This window comes from Mastigoproctus giganteus, chromosome 3, assembly GCF_048544385.1.
Source record: "Mastigoproctus giganteus isolate SK-2022 chromosome 3, ASM4854438v1, whole genome shotgun sequence".
NCBI lineage: Eukaryota > Metazoa > Arthropoda > Arachnida > Uropygi > Thelyphonidae > Mastigoproctus > Mastigoproctus giganteus.
The window spans coordinates 224,969,281-224,987,537 of record NC_143577.1 but is presented as its reverse complement, the minus strand read 5'-3'; the positions used below and the strand labels follow the sequence as shown (position 1 = coordinate 224,987,537).

At 37.5% G+C, this 18,257-nt stretch overlaps 1 protein-coding gene across 1 annotated transcript in view; it reads left to right on the top strand.

Moving 5' to 3' along the window:
- The window catches only part of LOC150088793 (uncharacterized), a 152,837-nt gene extending 136,364 nt beyond the window's left edge, over positions 1-16,473 (top strand). Inside the window, exons 4-7 of the mRNA XM_090370327.1 lie at positions 1,267-4,775; positions 9,021-9,324; positions 10,835-10,957; positions 14,873-16,473. Of these exons, the coding sequence (XP_090226453.1) occupies positions 1,267-4,775; positions 9,021-9,324; positions 10,835-10,957; positions 14,873-15,042 (4,106 nt within the window). The 3' untranslated portion in view covers positions 15,043-16,473. The remainder of the gene's footprint in view (positions 1-1,266; positions 4,776-9,020; positions 9,325-10,834; positions 10,958-14,872) is intronic.
- The last annotated feature ends 1,784 nt before the right edge of the window (positions 16,474-18,257 follow it).

Sequence of the window (18,257 nt, the reverse complement as noted above, 5' to 3'; positions counted from 1 at the left end):
TCAGTAGTTGGTCCTTGCTAATTGCAGATTGATCACCTTTTCTAAAGTTTCTATTTGCCTAGCACTTTGGTAGTGAATTTATTTTTGTTCAAGTTTGCGATCATTACTCTTGTGTACAGGAATGTGACCCCATTCATAATTATTAACGCATAGCCAGAAAAGCTAAGAAATATCACTGAAGGCCTTAATTTGTCCAAGACAGGTTTTGTTCACTATTGAATTAATTAGTCCCGAAGCCTTCCTTCTGGTATCCTGGCTAGTTCCTCACAACACAATAAAATTGTTTTGTTTTTTTTTTCTCAATCCTGTACTGATAGCCGAATACAAGTTCATATTGTTTGTTTACGTGTGGCTTGGATCAGAACCACATTAGTTTTCTTTTACTAAACTATATTCATTATATATTTTTAAATTTTAATTATTTTTAAATACAGTAATATAAATATTTAATTACAGAAGTCTAATGTGTGGAGAAAAATCGGGTAACGCCAAATTATCTCGCGAAATTGGTGTTACTATTAGCATGCTTGTATATAATAGAATATCCTAAGGTGAATTTTTAGGTGCGTTAACATATGTGCGTAAAGCACCTTTTTGTCTTTACCACGCCCGTCCGTCTGCATGTAATAACTCGACTTCAGTGAATGGATTTTCATAAAATTTTATATTTGGTTCTTTGAGAAGATTTGTCGGGCCATCCCAAATTTCATTAAAATTGGACAAATAGAAATCTGACAATTTTTATTTTTTCATGCATCTCATAATGGCTATCCATATATTACAGCTAAAGCACTGGGTATTATGATTGTTGGTCTACGCTGATTGATGGAATGAATGGACAACATGGCGGATATGCAAAAACGAAATGCTCTTGATTGAGCTTAAAACACGTTTCTTTTTGCTTGTTTTTCTTTTGGCCACTACCAAATAGATAAACTGATAATTTGGCTCACTAAATATTTATATTGAAATAGGTTAGAAAGGAACTTTGTCCATCTACTTCTTTTGCACCTGGATGCACCACTCGTTAAATAACGTAATCGCTAGCATTTAAAGTTTTTGTAGGCACAGAAACTTTTTATGAGCCTGCTTTGTTAACAGTGTCATACAAGTAAAAATTTAAAAAGTTCGTGTTCTGTTTCACTGAAACAAACGGGACACTTTTTTTAAAAAAAAAAAAATTTAAATTTCAATCATGTTTCATCACTCCAGAATACACCCATCTTATCGTGTGGTTATTTATTTTGTTTTAATTCTATCTTTCAGCTCCGACATCTCAAAAAGATGAAGATCCGGAGATAATGTTCCAACTAAAAAAAGATATTCCTGCTACGAATGTCCTTTCTCCACCACCGCTCTTCAAAAGACAGCCTCCAGACGGAGATGAATTCCCTCCAAATTATGCTGACCCAATCTCAGCCATTGTTGAGTCTCAAATTCAGGACGTTAATGAAATATACGATGTCATAAGTGATAAACATTCAGCTTGCGAAGATTCTGGAGTATTCCTCGAAGATATTCAAGATCCAGTTGCTACGCTCCTGCATACAGAATTTCCCGGTGAAGCTGTAGATTGTCAGGACAATACGATGAGACAGTTTAATATTAAGTCTCAAGGAGGTCTTGAATCAGACGGAGAAAGTAGGAGCGACACGGGGGTTACCTCTACTTCTACGGATTCCGCAGATGAACTTGATGTTATTCCGTCACTTTCAGGAATAATGTCTACTCCACCTTGTACTTCCTCTTCCTCATCTGCCCCCTCTTATAGCGTGCCAATAAATTCAGGAAAATATTCAAACCACAGTTCGGACAGAGAACTTAGTAAGATGCATTCAGATTTTCCATACGTAAATAATGCAGGGGAACAAGTGAATTACATACTTACTAGTGAAAATGCAAAACTTCTCTCCTCTAACAATCCAGTAATACGAGATCAAAGAGCTTCAGTGCAAAGTGATGTTCATTTACGATGGAAGAGTGAGGAGTCGCTACTATCAGAGGAAAGAAAGTGGGCTACTTTGCCCAGTAGGTATAAAGAAAAGCCCATAAGTGTTAAAGACCGAATTGCAATGTTTTCTGAAATAGAATCTGTTACCCAGTCTACTGTTCAGCCTCAGAAATCTTCAGTTTCAAAAGAGGAACGATGTATAAAGCATGCCACTTCCATAGATTCGCTCTCTGATAGAAACAATTTGGCTTCTTTTCACCCAAAAGAAAACTTTTCATTGAATAACGATGGACGATCATATAGTATGTGCAATGTCTCAGCCATGCCTACAAATACAGGAGCTCTCATGTCACATATGAATGGTTTAACCAGCAACGAACAGAATGAAAAACAACATGAAATGTCTAATAATTCAAATGTCGCCACCTCCAAAAAATATAGCTTTGGAACTCTTACAGCAAGTAGCATGCGCTCAGAGGAATTGGATAAAAAATTGCTAAATGCTATAGATGCGAAAAAAAATTTATCTAAACTCAAAGGACTCATAATTCCTGACAAACCACCCCAGTTTTCGTCTTTAACAAAAGCTCTTCCAACTATTGTAAGTTCAGATTCTGTTTTACCTACAAAAACTGATGCGAACTTAAATAATGCCAGAGGAAAATGTGACTCTTCCACAAGCGTACTTGGAGCATCAACAAATGGAGTCCAAGAAGAAATGGATAATAGAATGAATAAGGAAATTGAACTACCTAAACACAGCCTTTTGCCTGAACCTCCGTGGAAAAATGGCAGCTCTACCTTACCAAAGTATTCTCCTGCTTTCAAACGTCGCACTTTAGAACTTCCTCGAGGGATGTCCTCTTCTCTGTCTCCCACACCACCGTCCTCGATTACGTCACCAGTATCTCCACCTCCTTCATCACCATCGAGTGTGTGTAGTTCCAATGCCTCTTCGTCCTCGACAAAACAAAACATATTCCAGTTTTCTTTGTCTCATAGCAAACCGGTGAACCCCGTCCTGCCAGAAAAGCCTATCATGTCACCCCCATCACTTTCGTCAGATGCTGAATACGAAGGAGAGAATATTGATGAATCTCAGTCACCCTCTGCCTTGCCTAATCAACAGTATTCAGGTAAAGGTGAGAATATTTACCAAGAAAAGCACATTGAACCAGCCAGTACACCAACAGACAGTGTCGATATTCAGATATCCAATAATTCTAACAAAATGCACACACGTTTACTGAAAAGTTGTAGCAATAACATGGAAAAGGATAACTTTAATTACGACACTGTTCGTAGTCCAAAGTCCAGTGATGGTTGTCCTAAAATTATTGAGGAAAATAACGTTAATGCTTTACAAAGGTTAGACTGTTTAATCGGCACCCCGGGTTCCTATGGTAACCAAGATCCCAACGATAAGAATTCCAGTGATGGAAAAGGAAGTGGAAGTATAGTGCAAGCAAGACAATCAGATAAAGCACCGGAAGTTGTCGGTAGGTTCCGGGCACAGCCTATAAGTGTTGGAGCTGATGCCAGAAGGTCAAATGGTATCCACAACGAAAACGTGACAAACAACGTTCAGATGCAAGAAAGAAAATCTTCAAATATTTGTACAAATGGAACCCAGAGGTTTTCAGTTCAGAACGATGCAGGAATGGTTATTAATGGATTTGGTGAATCCCGAGAGGATATGTCCTGGCGTGAGAAGGAGACCCATAATAACCAGAGACCTCTTTCATCAAATGTAAGAGAGAAAGTATGCCGTTCACCTTCCAGGCATAATGGTGATCGTTCTAGGTATCGACCTGATGATTCGCAGGATCCCTCTGAAACATGCGAAAAGCCTGTCGATCCAGATTTGAAACCTAGACGCCTCAGCCAACAAAGAACAGTATTACGTAATGGCATGGACAGTACGGATAGTGTTCGCAATTTCAGAGCTTTGGCAGAACAATGGCAACAGAGAGCTGCTGAGTCACGTGAAATTAAGTCGCCCATACCTGTTTCTGCCACATGTACAAAGAAGGAAAGATCAAATCCTCAGAATGGAAACGTGAAACTTCCACCGTCTCTTCTGCCTAGGAATTCTGAACCTGTGATCCAAGAACGGAAAAAAAGTGCTCCTTCTGGATCTTTCCATGCAAATGGAGTGAAGATGAGAGAAGGGAGAGCATCTATGACACGCCCTCTATCGTTGATCGAGGATAAGAACAAATTAGACACACTCTGGATTAGTGGAGGATATTTTAAGAGGAATGGGCACACAGACTTTGGTAAAAGCCTTCATAAAACTGCATACAGTAGAGACTCTCTGGATTTATTAGGATCTCGAGGGAGATCGCTGTCGTCCAATAAATCTATTAGTGTTAGTGACATCCGGAAGACCTTTGAAACGCAATGTCAGAACGTTGCGAATTCGTCTAAGCTATTTCTTCGGCGTTCCACCGAAGATCCCGGAACTTTGCCATTACGGAACAGCCGGAGTCAAAGCACCTTAATAGAGCACAGAAGGATATCATCAGTTGACTCGACGGCTAGCGAATCAGATATAAGCACCCCTCTCCGTTATGGGTCAGTGGGGTCGTTGAACTCTGTGACCCAAGATCAGTATGGCTCCGTGACCTCACTGGCTTCCACGACCAGCCTTATTTCTCCTCAAGAACTACAACAGCTTATCGATGAAGCTAATCAGTCACTGGAGGAGGCCGGAACTCCCGCACACGAAATCAATGTGGTCGTGCTGCACAGGGAGATGCCCGGAGGCAGCATTGGCATCACCTTGGCTGGAGGATCGGACTACGAAGTAAAAGAAATAACGGTAAGTTAAATTTCGAAATATTTACATGAAACCCTTTTCGTGTTTTGTGTTCCTTCCCACCCATATTGTTGAATTTAATTAACCAGCTTTTATTTTTGTAAAATTTCTGCATTGTGAGTCATGAGGATTCGATGAAATCCACGTTAAAGGAAACCAGGTCTGTATAAATGGACCTGTACGCCCTATATAACGAAGATTTCATGAAAATATTTCATGCAAAGAACGTGTGTGGGTCTTAATGTTTTATTGATTTATTCTATGTACAGGATAATTCAAAATTCACCCGACATACTTGAAGAGCGTGTTGGAAGTAATACCTAAAATTCTTCTTAATGAACTTGGGTCAAAAATACCTTCTTGAAATTTTACAAATTTATCAAGTGAATCTCTCAGGTGGTTTGTCTTTTCTGAACCATGATAGAAAAACGACTACCACAAACTTAGACTTTCCTTGTTCCTAAACAGGCAAACCAACCATAAACTACACGCAATATATAGATGCCTCGTGGCTTTAGTTTCCTAGGTGCACTTTTCTAAAACAGCCAAGTAAATAAGTCAAAATAAAATAGGTGGCTATCAGGACGAAATATAGCCCGTAAATTGGGGAGAAAAAACAAAACTTTTTAAATCAGGTAAATACAAGTATTTAGTGTAAATATTTATATAATCATTCATATTATAATTTTACGCTATAATTATTTCGTACGTATGAACTTTATTTGCTTTTAATTAATAAAATAGTTAATGACGTTATTAAAGTTATTAGTAACTAGAAATTAAATTTGCAGATAATTATTTATCCACGCTGAATCGATTCACAGTGAATCGATTCCAACCACAGTTCCGAATACAAAACTCATCACCATTGTAAATGAAAAACTTCTGATTCTAATCCTATCATTTGGTACGGTGCTACTTCCGTATTTCGATATGTATTATGCGGGCCGTACTAAGGAAATTAACTGTCCGTCCCATGAATGTGAGAGCGTGCTACGGTAGTTGGAATTTAGCTTTGTCACGTGAACTGCCTCTCACGGTGAATGCACGTTTGGCCTTCTGGACTGCTTCGCAATTTCCGGATATAAAATCGAGTCTCAGCTACCAATTTGCTGTGTGGATTACTATTGCGATAAGATAAATTCGTCGTAACGCTCTGTTTGATTGCTTGCGATGTTTACGGATCCCGTTTTGGCATTAGTATGTGTTTGTTTTGCTACCCTGGCCTGGACATACGATATTGGGGCCCGCAGGCACTGAATTCATAAACGCCTGCAGATCGCCAGTGAAACATGTAATAAATTACGTATCTTTTATTGATATACTCAGTACAATGATTTTTCATTAAATAATAGAGATTCTGCGCAATCTAGAAATTAACGAAATAAGTATTGGCACTGTAATGCGTTTTATCTCTGCTTGTCTAGACGAGATTGTGGAAAACGCAGAATTTTTTAGTTCCTTATAAATTCAGTTTTGGGTATTTGAAGATAATAAAACACTCAGGCCTAAGACTCAAACGTTTCGTGGAATTTTCTTACCACTTCTTCAGTGGCTTTGACTGAAGTTCTCAGCCCACAGGCAGGTTCAGGGCTCCACTGAAGCCATGCTTCTCTATCTTGTGCTTTCCTTTTAAGTCCTGCATGATTACATCTTCCCATCCAATCCATCATTCCAATTCTCCTTCTCCCAACAGCTTTCTTCCCTCAATCACTTTCCTCAACATGCTTTCTCTTCACCTACTTTCCTCAAAACTTCCTCATTACTCATCCATTTCACCCTTTCCATTCTTCTCCACACCCATATCTCGAATGCTTGTAGCCGTCTAATCTCCTCTCTTCCTAGTATCCATGTCTCTGAGCCATATAGTCCAACAGTCCATATTAATGTTTTCACCATTTGCTTTCTTAATTCATTCTTGAAATTTCTTCTCAATAGTTCTTTTCTATTACTAAATGCCTCTTTGCCCATTGTAATTCTTGGTTTTATTTCCTCCAGGCTTTTTCCATTTTCTATCATCATGCTTCACAAGTATCTGTACTGTCCACCTGTTCCAATATTATTCCATCTAATGTTACATTGATTCTTCTTCCTGGCCCCTTTGAAATTAGTCTTATCTTGGTTTTCTTGCTGTTAATCTTCATATTGTACTCCTTTACTTTGCTGTTCAAGATATCCAATGAGCGCTAGACGTAAAACAGTTGTTAGACCTGTAACATAATACCGTATGTTTCAGCGTATAAGTCGTTTAAAAACTCGACTAAAATCGTAAGATCAACTTATAAAGTGGAGCCTGAAGTCTTAAAATTGAATTAAAAGCACGTGTTTTTGGTTAAAAAGTCATGAAGTAGTTATAGTATATTTATAACTTATTATACGTTGGGAGTTACTTTTTGAGTGCTCGAAAGTAAATTTTCGAAATTGTCAGTTTCTTATAGCAAACGCAATTTCATATTGAATCATTATTTATAAAAAAAAAAAAAAAAAAAAAAGCAATTTGCTGAACAGTATTAGACAGGCAGCAACGAATGGTTCTATTACGTATTGATTATATACGCATAGAATCGATAAACCTCCCATGTACACATGTAAAATTGATAAGAAAGATGAAACATAGGCACATCATTACCCGTACCTTATATTTTTGTTTCGTGACCATTCTCTATATAATGGGATACAATTATACTTTTGCTGCTTTGTTTACAGTTTACTATGTATTGCTCTTAATCCACATTTTATTGTAATACATCACTATGCGAAAGATGACTCTGAAAAGGGAGGGGTGCGTCGACTCCAATTCCGCCCCCACAATTCCTCCACCATATCCTCTCGACGCTCCTGACACCTGTACTGAATATCGATTGGTGATATGGGTCTGTTTGCGAAGGAGTTGACTTGAACGTTTACTGTTACCAACGGTGGGAATTAAGTTGCATCGCTCTCCAAATAATAGTTATTGCACTACTTCGGTTGTATTCTGAGGCCAGTGTCTGTAAAGTCACTGGCTTGTACACTACTAGACAAAATTAACAGAACACTTAGAAAACGTAGTGTAACTCGTGCAGCTTGTGGATGAAGCGAGACAAATTTTGGTATGGTTGTGTACCATAGAATAACTATGAAATTTTGAGACAGCAAGAAACTTCGGATAGGTATAAGGGACATTTATAGGAGTTTTATAAGAATTGACAGATAGGTCACATTACAGTTCTCGTGTGGAGCGGAATAATGATCAACGGCTGCTTCATGTTTTTGATGGGGGTACCGTAGATTTTCATTTCATGCATGACAACGCCACTGCACATAGCTCAAGTGGTAGAGGAATATCTTGAACCCTCACCCCGTACAACCACTTTTCGTGTTCTACCGCATTTCTTATGATGGCTGGCCGTTTTGCCCTCGGTTTACCAGTCCATAACTTTGCAAAAACTCTTGAGAAATATATTAGACTACTTTTTTGGTGAGCGAGCTAATGGAAGATTCAAACATCTTGGAATCAGTTAATCGTCGCTCTCTCCAACTCCGCGAAATCGTGGCATTTTCGTATGCTTGTTTTTTTTTTGGGGGGGGGGGAGAAGATTTCTTTTGGTGTCCAGTTGAAGAGGCCTTTAAGAATTCCTCCATTTCCGATGAGGCCTATTCTTGGTACAATTATTATTTCACAAATCCTGCACACTTTAATATTTAGTTCTGGATATAGTTCGGTTCATTCAACATGTAATAAGCAGACTACATTAAGCCACGTGAAGTAACATACTTTGAATAATTTTGCTTTCAAATGTTTAATAATCTTTGAAAATGAAAATAATCGCAGAGAGAGAGAGAGAGATCACACTACAGCATTAACACCATTATCTATTTGACCAATTATGTTTCACTATATTGCGAAATGTTTCTTTGTGTTCGTGTGTCGCTTAACTTTTGGACACTAGTGTATTCGTGTGCCAGTTTGAAGTAAATTTAATTGTACTGCTAGCGTCACGTAGAGTATTTGTTTAACGCAAACATTAACGCCTTACCAGACAAAAATATTCCTTATTATATTAATTATATTTCATTTTACTTGCATTTGTGTGTCAATTTGCATACTTTTATGTTACAAACCGGCTTTATAACAGGTTTGTAAATACTACTTTCTTGCAGTGCTGTTTCTTCAAATGATATTACCGGTTTTGTATTCTGATTGTAATTAAATTTCTTTTTGAATAGCAAATTTCTAATTGATGCTTTGTATGGCATGCTGTTTAGGTACATAAGGTGATTTCTGGTAGCCTTGCGGACAGGGACGGCCGAATAAAAAAAGGTGACCGCGTAATTTCTATAAATGGCCGCCATTTGAAAGGTATAACTCACAGAGAAGCTCTAGAAATATTGAAAGCTCCAAGACCCGAGGTAGTTCTTGTTCTCTCCCGACAACGACAAGATAATGTAGCGAATGGAAATACAGGAAGATGCAAAATTGCAACACAGGAACCAGGAAATGATGTATCTGTAAACCGCCATGACGGAAATGCAAAATTTGCCACCGAAGAATGTAACGTGACAAGGCAGGGTAAGTAGAATTTTTGTTCAAGTGTCAGTTCTAGGAAAGTACATCTGTCGTCTGCTCTATCAGTAAACATTGCAATAGAAAACGACATCTATGAAATTTGTTATGAAAATGATTTAATATATAATAATCTTCGCGAATTACAATAAACTGGAGCAGAAATTATTTTTCCATTTCAGCTTCTCAAAATTAAAATTTACTTTAAAATAAATTAATAAAAATCTGAACTGTAAAGTGCAGTATATCGAAAGAGCCTTTTTTATATTTGTCTGTTGATTTTTTGTCTTAAACTGTTTTCATTTTAAACCTTCCCGAAGATAAATGAGGTTCGTGGTTTCTTCTTTAGAATCCAAAAAAAAAAAAAAAAAAGAAAAAAGACCTTAAGTAATAATAACTCTATGGCGCTGCAAGTAAAGTACAGTGATGGCGCATACCCTTTTACTTTCAAATTCCTCCTCGAATTTATTTAAGCTATCAACTTCAACAACGACAGATGGAAGTCTGTTCCAGCAATCAGCTACCCGCTAACTAAAGGTACATTTTCGCACATATATTCTACAACTGCCTTTCCTCAACTTGAATTTATGCCCCCTCAAGTTCGTAATCTGAGCAAGAGGAAGAATCCCATCATTATTGAGCCTGCTCAATCCATTCAAGGCCTTATACACCTCAATCAGACCACCTCGCAGGTGCCTAGTCTCTTGCCGCTGCAATTTGCAGAACCTTAAGCCTTTCTTGGTGAGAGGACCCCTTCGTTCCCCCGACCAATCTTGTTGCCCTTCTCTGTACTCGCTCAAGCAACTCTACATCCTAAAATGAGGCCTCCAGACCTGTACGCAGTACTCAAAGCATGGTCTGACCATTGCCTTATACAAAGGGATAATCACCTCCTTTTCTCTACTAGCGAAATTCCTGTATATGAATGTATGAATTTCAGAGATAACTAAGGAAATGAAACTGAATTCTTTACGAAACTAAACAGCTAAATTGGAAAGCTTTGTAGCGTAAATTTGCCCTCGTGCGTAGTACAGTTGATACAATCGGAGTCCTTCTAACACCAGCTGGAGAAGACCAGAGTTCGAATCGCGTCGACGACAGGAGGAATTTTTATAGGTCTTTTTCACAATGTGGCTGAGTTAGTCGCTCTCAGGCGAGCGTAGCGTGGTTTTTCCTCCCGGAAACTCGCTTTTTTTTTGTCCTACAAACAAAGTCGACCACAGAACACGCAATTTACAGACAGTATACACAGAGCAACATGGCCTTAGTTGCCGATGCTCCTAGAACCCAACAGCAACAACAAGTGTAAATTTCTCGTTTAAGTCAAATCCACTATTAAACTGCTTGAAAGCATTTGTAATTTGTTTTACAATTATTAGTCTTTTAAAATTGTCAGTATTTAGCATTAGCTTTTTCTTTTGTATGTGAACTTTCGTCTTTTTCATAAATTATTTTGGACAGTGGGTTGTTTTTCATTAATTCAGTTTTTTTTTTTTTTTTTTTTTTTTTTTTTCAGGCACCGAACACATCATGAGGGTGCTGCTACAAAAGGACAGCAACGGTCTGGGTTTTTACATTGAAGGTGGAAAAGAATCTCCCCTTGGGGACAGACCTCTGTGCATCAAACGAATATTTAAAAGTAAGTGAGATGAAGTTTTTTTTCTAATCAGGAAAATGAACTGTGGAGTAGGAATGGAAAACGCTAAAAGCAACAAATGTTTGATGAATATTGGCACATTCATTTTACAAGAAAAAAAAAAGCGTAACAAAATTAGCCACTTTCAAGTGTTTCTCATTTTTAACTCCACGATTATTGATTCTGAATCTCTAATGCATTTCATGCGACATACTTTATGTTTTTTTGAAAATTCAAGTTTTTCATCCCGGAAAACAAAAACCGACCTAGAATAGGAGCAATTTACAGCCTATTTATTCTAAGTAATTCTACTCATACATATTCAGGACAGCTACTGGCTTTCATAACGCAGATAGTAATTAGCATTTTAAATTTGTTACCCCCCTCACATCCCCTTTCCAGAAAGATTTTTGCCTACGCCCATGTTCAGTTCATTGCTGGTATTGTTAAACAACAAAATATGCATTGACGTATAGTTAATAGACTGGTCTATTGACCACATTTCATTGCATATAAACAGTCCAAGGACGTTCTTCGTCCTTGCGACTAATTACTGACTTTCCAGCGATGCTGAGTTAGCTAGCGTTCGATGGAGGTGATGGATTTTTTTTCATTCGAAGATACACAAGGGGTCTTAGTCGTTAAACTTCAATGTACATTGATGCCCACAACCATGTTTTTCTTCTTATATAAACACCATTATACCCGTCGCGAATATTTCTCCAAAACTGTTTCAGAGAAGAAACAAAGAAGAATCCAAGTAATTTCAAAAATCTCTCCAATAACCATCCAACGCTCCAAACATCTGCGTTGTATTCTACAGAAAGTAAATTAAAAAAAAAAACTTGGATAAGTTCTGTTACACTTTTGGTGAAATATTGCGACTTTTTTTTTTTTTTTGAAAATTCAAGTTTTTCATCCCGGAAAACAAAACCAGACCTAGAATACGCTTAATTTACAGCCTATTTATTCTAAGTTAGTTCGTGTTCTCTTGAATAAAAAAAAATAAATAAACAAATTTTTATTTTTTTTCCCGCTCTCAATTTTACTGCTAAATAAAACCTATTTTTTATTCTTTGTTTTTCAAGTACCTGTGGCGAGTATTTCGCGAAAAGTGTAACAGAACTTATCCAAGTTATTTTTATTTTTTTTTAATTTACTTTCTGTAGAATACAACGCAGAGGTTTGGAGCGTTGGATGGTTATTGGTAAGATATTCGCAAGCTGAGGTGGCTTGAAACTTAAACTTGTCAAGAAATAATAACTGTAAGTTAATGGTAATATGATAGAAAAATAAGAGCGGTAACTTGAGGGCCGCTTTAAAGATTGGCAAAGAGTTACAACATCCTAAGATGACTACTATCCGGAGAGATACTGAAACGATTGTTTTAAATCAAACTGTATACAGAAGCTCAAAAAAGAATGTTATGCCAGCTTGCCGATTGTTTGGATATATTCTTATCCGAAGAAAACTGTAGTTCTACACACTTCCATTCCTCTAACATCAAGTGAAAGGGGCACTATCACTGCAGTGTCTGATGTTCTATGGGGGGGCACCTTGACTACTAGATAAATAGCATAGAACGAGATACCTTATCCGATATGAGGTATCCCGGAACTCTAGGCCCAGAATTCGTTTCCATGGTTGACGAATTCTCCAAAGTGAAGATATTCTTCAGGAGTGGCCAGCCAGATGTGTGTATGTAAATATCTTGTTGGGCGACACTGAAATGTAAGTTCCACTCTTCTGTTCAAGTCGGCTCTCTGCTAGGCCAGTCAGCAAATGAGGATGCGGTTTGCGTAGGGTAAGTACTGGTGATATTGTGTAAAGATAACACTGGCCATTTTGTAATCAGGGAGCAGAAACAAATATATAATGCGTCCTTTTTCCGGGGAGGTGATATAACGAGGTTCATGGATCGTTCATCAACAGGAAGTGGAAACCAGCAGATTCTTGTCGATTAAACAAAAAAATCCTGCATCTGTGGTAGAAACAAAGTTTCATCCCCACATTAATGCCGCCAAAAATGCTGTAGGCCATCGTAGTGGGCAGCCAGATATGCGGACTTGAATCCGATTGAGCGTGTTTGCAATGCTGTAGGGCAGAGAGTCATCAGTTGGTAGAGTGCGGTCTGCATCTGGACCGCCAACGTTTTTTCAGCTACCGCGAGTGAAATGAACCCCCCATAATTTGTGCATAAAGTATATTTTTAATTTTAGTTTTGCATTTTTATTAGAGAATATATCCAATATTTTTTTTCAAATGGTATTTTTTCCTAAATATATAACAAGTTATTTGATTTTGGTAATAATGTATAAAAGGAAACAAAATGTTATTATAACATTTATTTGTTGTTTTATTTATTTTATGCCAATAAGATCTGGATGCGATGAGTTATTTTTCTCACACAGAAAGCGAAAAAAATTCATCGGGAATACCTGCTTTTAAGGAGACAAATAGGAGCATGTTAACATCCCGAAAATTTTTGTCCTACACTTTTGGAGGACAAAAAATGTAGGATCTGGTTTCAGACCAACAGTGGAAATCGCATTATGATTCTTGAAAATAGCAAGACTGGATTTACTGATAGGAAGTCGGTCTCTGGCGAAGGTAGCTTGGTATTTTCTCCCGGAAACTTGGGATTTTGTCCAGCAAACAGCAAATCGACCGCAGAACACCAATTTACAGAAATGTTACATACAGCGCAGTTTGGCCTAAGTTGCTGATGCGCCTAAAAGCCTACTTATAACAACATGAACAAATTAGTAGAATTTACCATCCGAGATAGATAAAGACATTCAGTGTTATAAGAACCCATTCGATTACGGATGCACTGCAGTAATGCATGGATGCGCCTGGTTCTAAACAATTTACAGATAACCTGTAGCGTTCACATGTTTCTCCATTGGTATCAATTGACTCAATGTGCATCACGAAAAATCTCCTTACATGGTTGCACCAGCCTACATGGTTGATATCCGTTTGGATGGGTCCATAAGCTTACTCTGTTTTTGCCATATTCTGGTCCTCCCATCAGCGTGAAAGAGCAGAAACTAATTCAACAGACCAGGAAACGTCGTTCAGTCCTCTGCACTGTCCAGTATTGGTGTTCTGAACCCACTGTAACTGTACCTTTTTTCTTGTTTTTGCTGACAGGAATAGAACCCAGTTCGGGCTTCGGCTGTAATACCCATCTGCGACAAGGTATGAGTTCTGAAATGCCTCTTTGGTTATCACTCTTGTACTGGATTGTTATTTGACAGTGTTTCTGTTACACTTCATAAGTTTTGTCAGCCTCTTGCATCAACGAGTTGTTTTCAACCAAGTGGTTCGCAATTGATTAGATGTTATTTAGTTATTGGACCATTCTTAGCCAAGATACAGTCATACTTGAAAGCTTCCAGCAGGGTTTCAGTGATACTCAGTCGGACACGTATGGTTCCGACTACCATGCCAGTTTCGAAGTAACCGAAATCTCTCGTCTTGCCCATTCTAGTACTAAGTACAACATCAGTCACACAAACTAGTCAATAAATATTGATAACAGTTGCAGTGGAGGGCTGTTCTTTTTTCTCTTGCGTATAACCCAGACCTTGTAATATGATGGCGTTGTTCCCATATGGGCACAAATGTGTGGAAATATTCTCAGGGAAAAGTTGGAAGAATTACTATTGGAGTGACCCTTCCAGTAATCTTTCTTATAGATTCCTAATCGATGACGAGTTTATATTAAACTCCTTTTAGAATCTGGTTCAGTCTTTTTAGTCACGCCTGAAAAAAAATTATCCTCGAAAAAAATGTTATTAAAGGAACTTTGGCATAAAGAAAATTATGCGCTAAAAAGGAATGCGAAATCCAGCTCTTTTAAAACATTTCACGTATCAATTACATCATATTAAATTTTGATTTTCTTTCCAGGTGGCGCTGCAGATAGAGATGGCCAATTAGAAGTTGGAGACGAAATTCTGTCTGTGAACGGGCAGTCGGTCACATCTATGACAAGAACCGAAGCTTGGAGTTACCTAAAGAAAATTCCCGAAGGCGTTGTGGTTCTTCTAATTCGTAAAGCTGTAGTTAATCAATCCTAATCCTCAGAAACCGGTTTGAATTTGTGTGACTCCGTGTTTGACGAACTGTGCCAAAAGACACCGAAATACAACGTGGAGGAAGGACGTGATTCTTGTGTTGTTTCTGGAGAACAAACTGTCTTCCAAATCATGTACTATTCATGGGATGCATTTTTTTTTATAAATTTTGTTTTGATAGCTTGAACTGACCACTACTTTTAAGTGCATTTTCAAGATATTTTTATCACGTGAAAGTAGCGATTAGCTACGATATAATTCCTCAGTTGAATGTCATCCATCCAGAACTGTTGGCGCTCTAAAAATATCTCCGAAATGTTAGTGTGGGCAATGCTTTTTTGCCACCAAAATGCCTCGTGCCATTAAAGATGCTATCACAGAAAGTGCGGACATGAAACCGTCCAGAATGCCTCTATTATGAAAACGATATCGAACTGTCCCTCGATATTTGTTCAATGGATTTTTCTCAGTTGGTAAAAGTTCTTTGATAAACCATAATGGTATTCAGTAGTGACTTCTCAATGCATTATATAGCAGTATCTCACTGCAGTATTATCAGCCATGCGTATAAAGCAGTGATGCCTTAATTTCGGTGGTGGAATTATTCATAAAACAGTTTAAATAAGAACTGGTCAAATCGTAAAACTAAACATCACAGTTTTGTATGATTTTAAAGCCTCATTTGAAATGCTATGCATGATGTACCCTCTAGAACTGCCTATTTTGGCGAAATAGAGTGACAGTTTTATTATAACTCTTCTGTAACGTGTGCCAAGCTTGGTTAATCTTGCGTTAGAATCAAAGTGGTTAAAAGCTAAAATATTTTCTTTGGCTTCTTATTTCTCTTTTGAAGTGACTCTTTCCCCCCTCCCCCTTTTTTTGTCAGAACTGAAAACAGCACCACCCAGACCTTGACGAATTTACATGTTTAGGTTTTAGTTTTTACCATTTATGTTAATGAAAATACTTAATTTCATATCTATGAATTTAACATCGACTCTCCAAAAGGATTTTTTCTTTTTTTTTGTTTCCTCTTCTGCGATTTTTAAGATTACATTGAAGAATAATTTAAATAAACATTCAACATTGACGATCTCGATACAAGATATTCGGACAGTAAAGAAATATTCCAGTTTGACTTGATTCCATTATGGGTATACTTCAGACCTATGTTGAAATGAAAATAAAGAACGCAGGACCAAAAACTAGGTCCTCCCACGACTGTGCTTGCCACCCACACACAGTCACGAAGAATAGGTTCTCGGTATTCCAAGACTGGTGTACATACTAACACCCAACTCGCTATCTTTATCAAAAAAGTGACTAAAAGTTGCGAATTGTAGTCGTTTATAACCATTGGGTGTGCAAAGGAATTCGTTACGCTGTCCAATATTGCTCAATGAAGGACGTGAGATGATCTTTAACTGTCTTTGACCGTTATTTTAATCAACAGCTATTTAGCAAGCTTCTAATTTTTATTTTAATATATTTTGTTTAAAATATATTTAATATTTTTTCTCTATTTGGAGTATTTTTTCCTTGATCAAATGTGGAGTATCGATTTTTTTCAAACTCCGCTTTCGTTTTATTGGCCAATTATATTTCAGTTCGGGCTTGTTTTCTGACCGCTTGTTCTTGCATACCCAATACTGAAAAGAATGTCTTTTAGTTTAAATAAAACTGCATAAATAAAATGTTACCATTAAGGACCCAGTGAGTGGCAGTTTTATATCGTTTATGCCATGCATTTATAAAGAAAGAAAAGTTTCGTATCTACAAATGCATTCGTTTATTCCGTGATTATCAGTATTTTTGTTTTGTTTTCATAACTTCAAATTTTATTAGCGTTTTTGTTTTGTGCTGTTTTTATATTTTCGAAATATCTTTTAAAGAAACTATGTAAAATGGCCTTAAGAAGTCTTGGGGTGCAAAGTTCTGATTAGAGGCTGTGGTAAGATGCCGTGACAAGTTGGAAATAACTGTGATATATAAATATCAATCTCTTTTTGCTAATATTTACTAATATAGCCTTTGTTTGTTTTTTAAAAGACTATTTTTGTATATTTGTCTGTGCTGGGTTTCGCAGACTCCTTTAGTTGACTTCTCCAAAGAATGGGATAATTGGGTTTATGCTAGCTGCATCGGGATTGGCTTTTCTACACTGTATTAAAATCTCAATTTATGGTACAGCCAACTAAACGGAAATAAGTCGACCCCCGGAACGCTATGCTAAAGCAAAAAATGACTGTTAATATATACATATATATATAATGTTGAATATTATGGTTAGGTTTAACTTGGGTGAGCCTGTCTGTATGTGTGTGAGTTTGTGCGCGAGATAGAGAGAGAAAAAGAGAGGTGTTTTAATGTAATAAATTTGAACAAATAAAAGAGATTAACAAGCGATAGTTGTCCTTTATTTATTGACCTGCATAACGAAACTCTTTTTGCCCATTAATATTGTTCAGCAAGTTGATAGCCCAGGTTTGAATCCCGTCAAACGAGGTGAGAAACGTTTAGGGGCTTTTTTCATTCTCTGGCTGAGTTAGTTGGTCTCAGGTGTGGAGAGCAAGGTTCAGAGAAACTAGTGTTTTTTGACCAGAGAACACACAATTTATGGAAATAATACGCATGAGCAGATAAGATAGCCCTTAGTGGCCCTGATATAAGGTTTGTTTTTGTTTTTGTACCAATCTTCAACAAAAATACACAATGTTAATGTCAATAGGCTTTAACGTTCAGGTGAAGTGCCCTCGTAAGTAGCACAATAGATATAATCAACGTCCTTCTACACCAGGTGGAAAACGCCTGAATTCAAATACTGTCAATGTATGACGCGAGGAATTTTTATGGGCTTTTATTTTTATTTATTTTTTATTTTTTTTCTCTCCTGGAAATTCAGGTTTTTCGTCCAGCAAACCGACCGACGGATACACGCACGCAATTACACACAATATACCCACGCCTCATAACCTTAGTTGCTGTGACACGTAAAGCGCGCGCACACACATCTAACCTAAAGAGTTGAAGCGAGGCCGGTTTTCTATATTTGATTGATAACAGATGTAATCCCTGAAAAAATACATTGATCAAAACAAACAAGGATATAGCAATTTTGTAATTGAAATGGCACACTCATAATACGTAGACGAGTGGTCAGGAGCGAGAGTGCAGTAGCAAGCGCTCTCTGAGTGGACTGGGGTTCAAGCACGTGACTA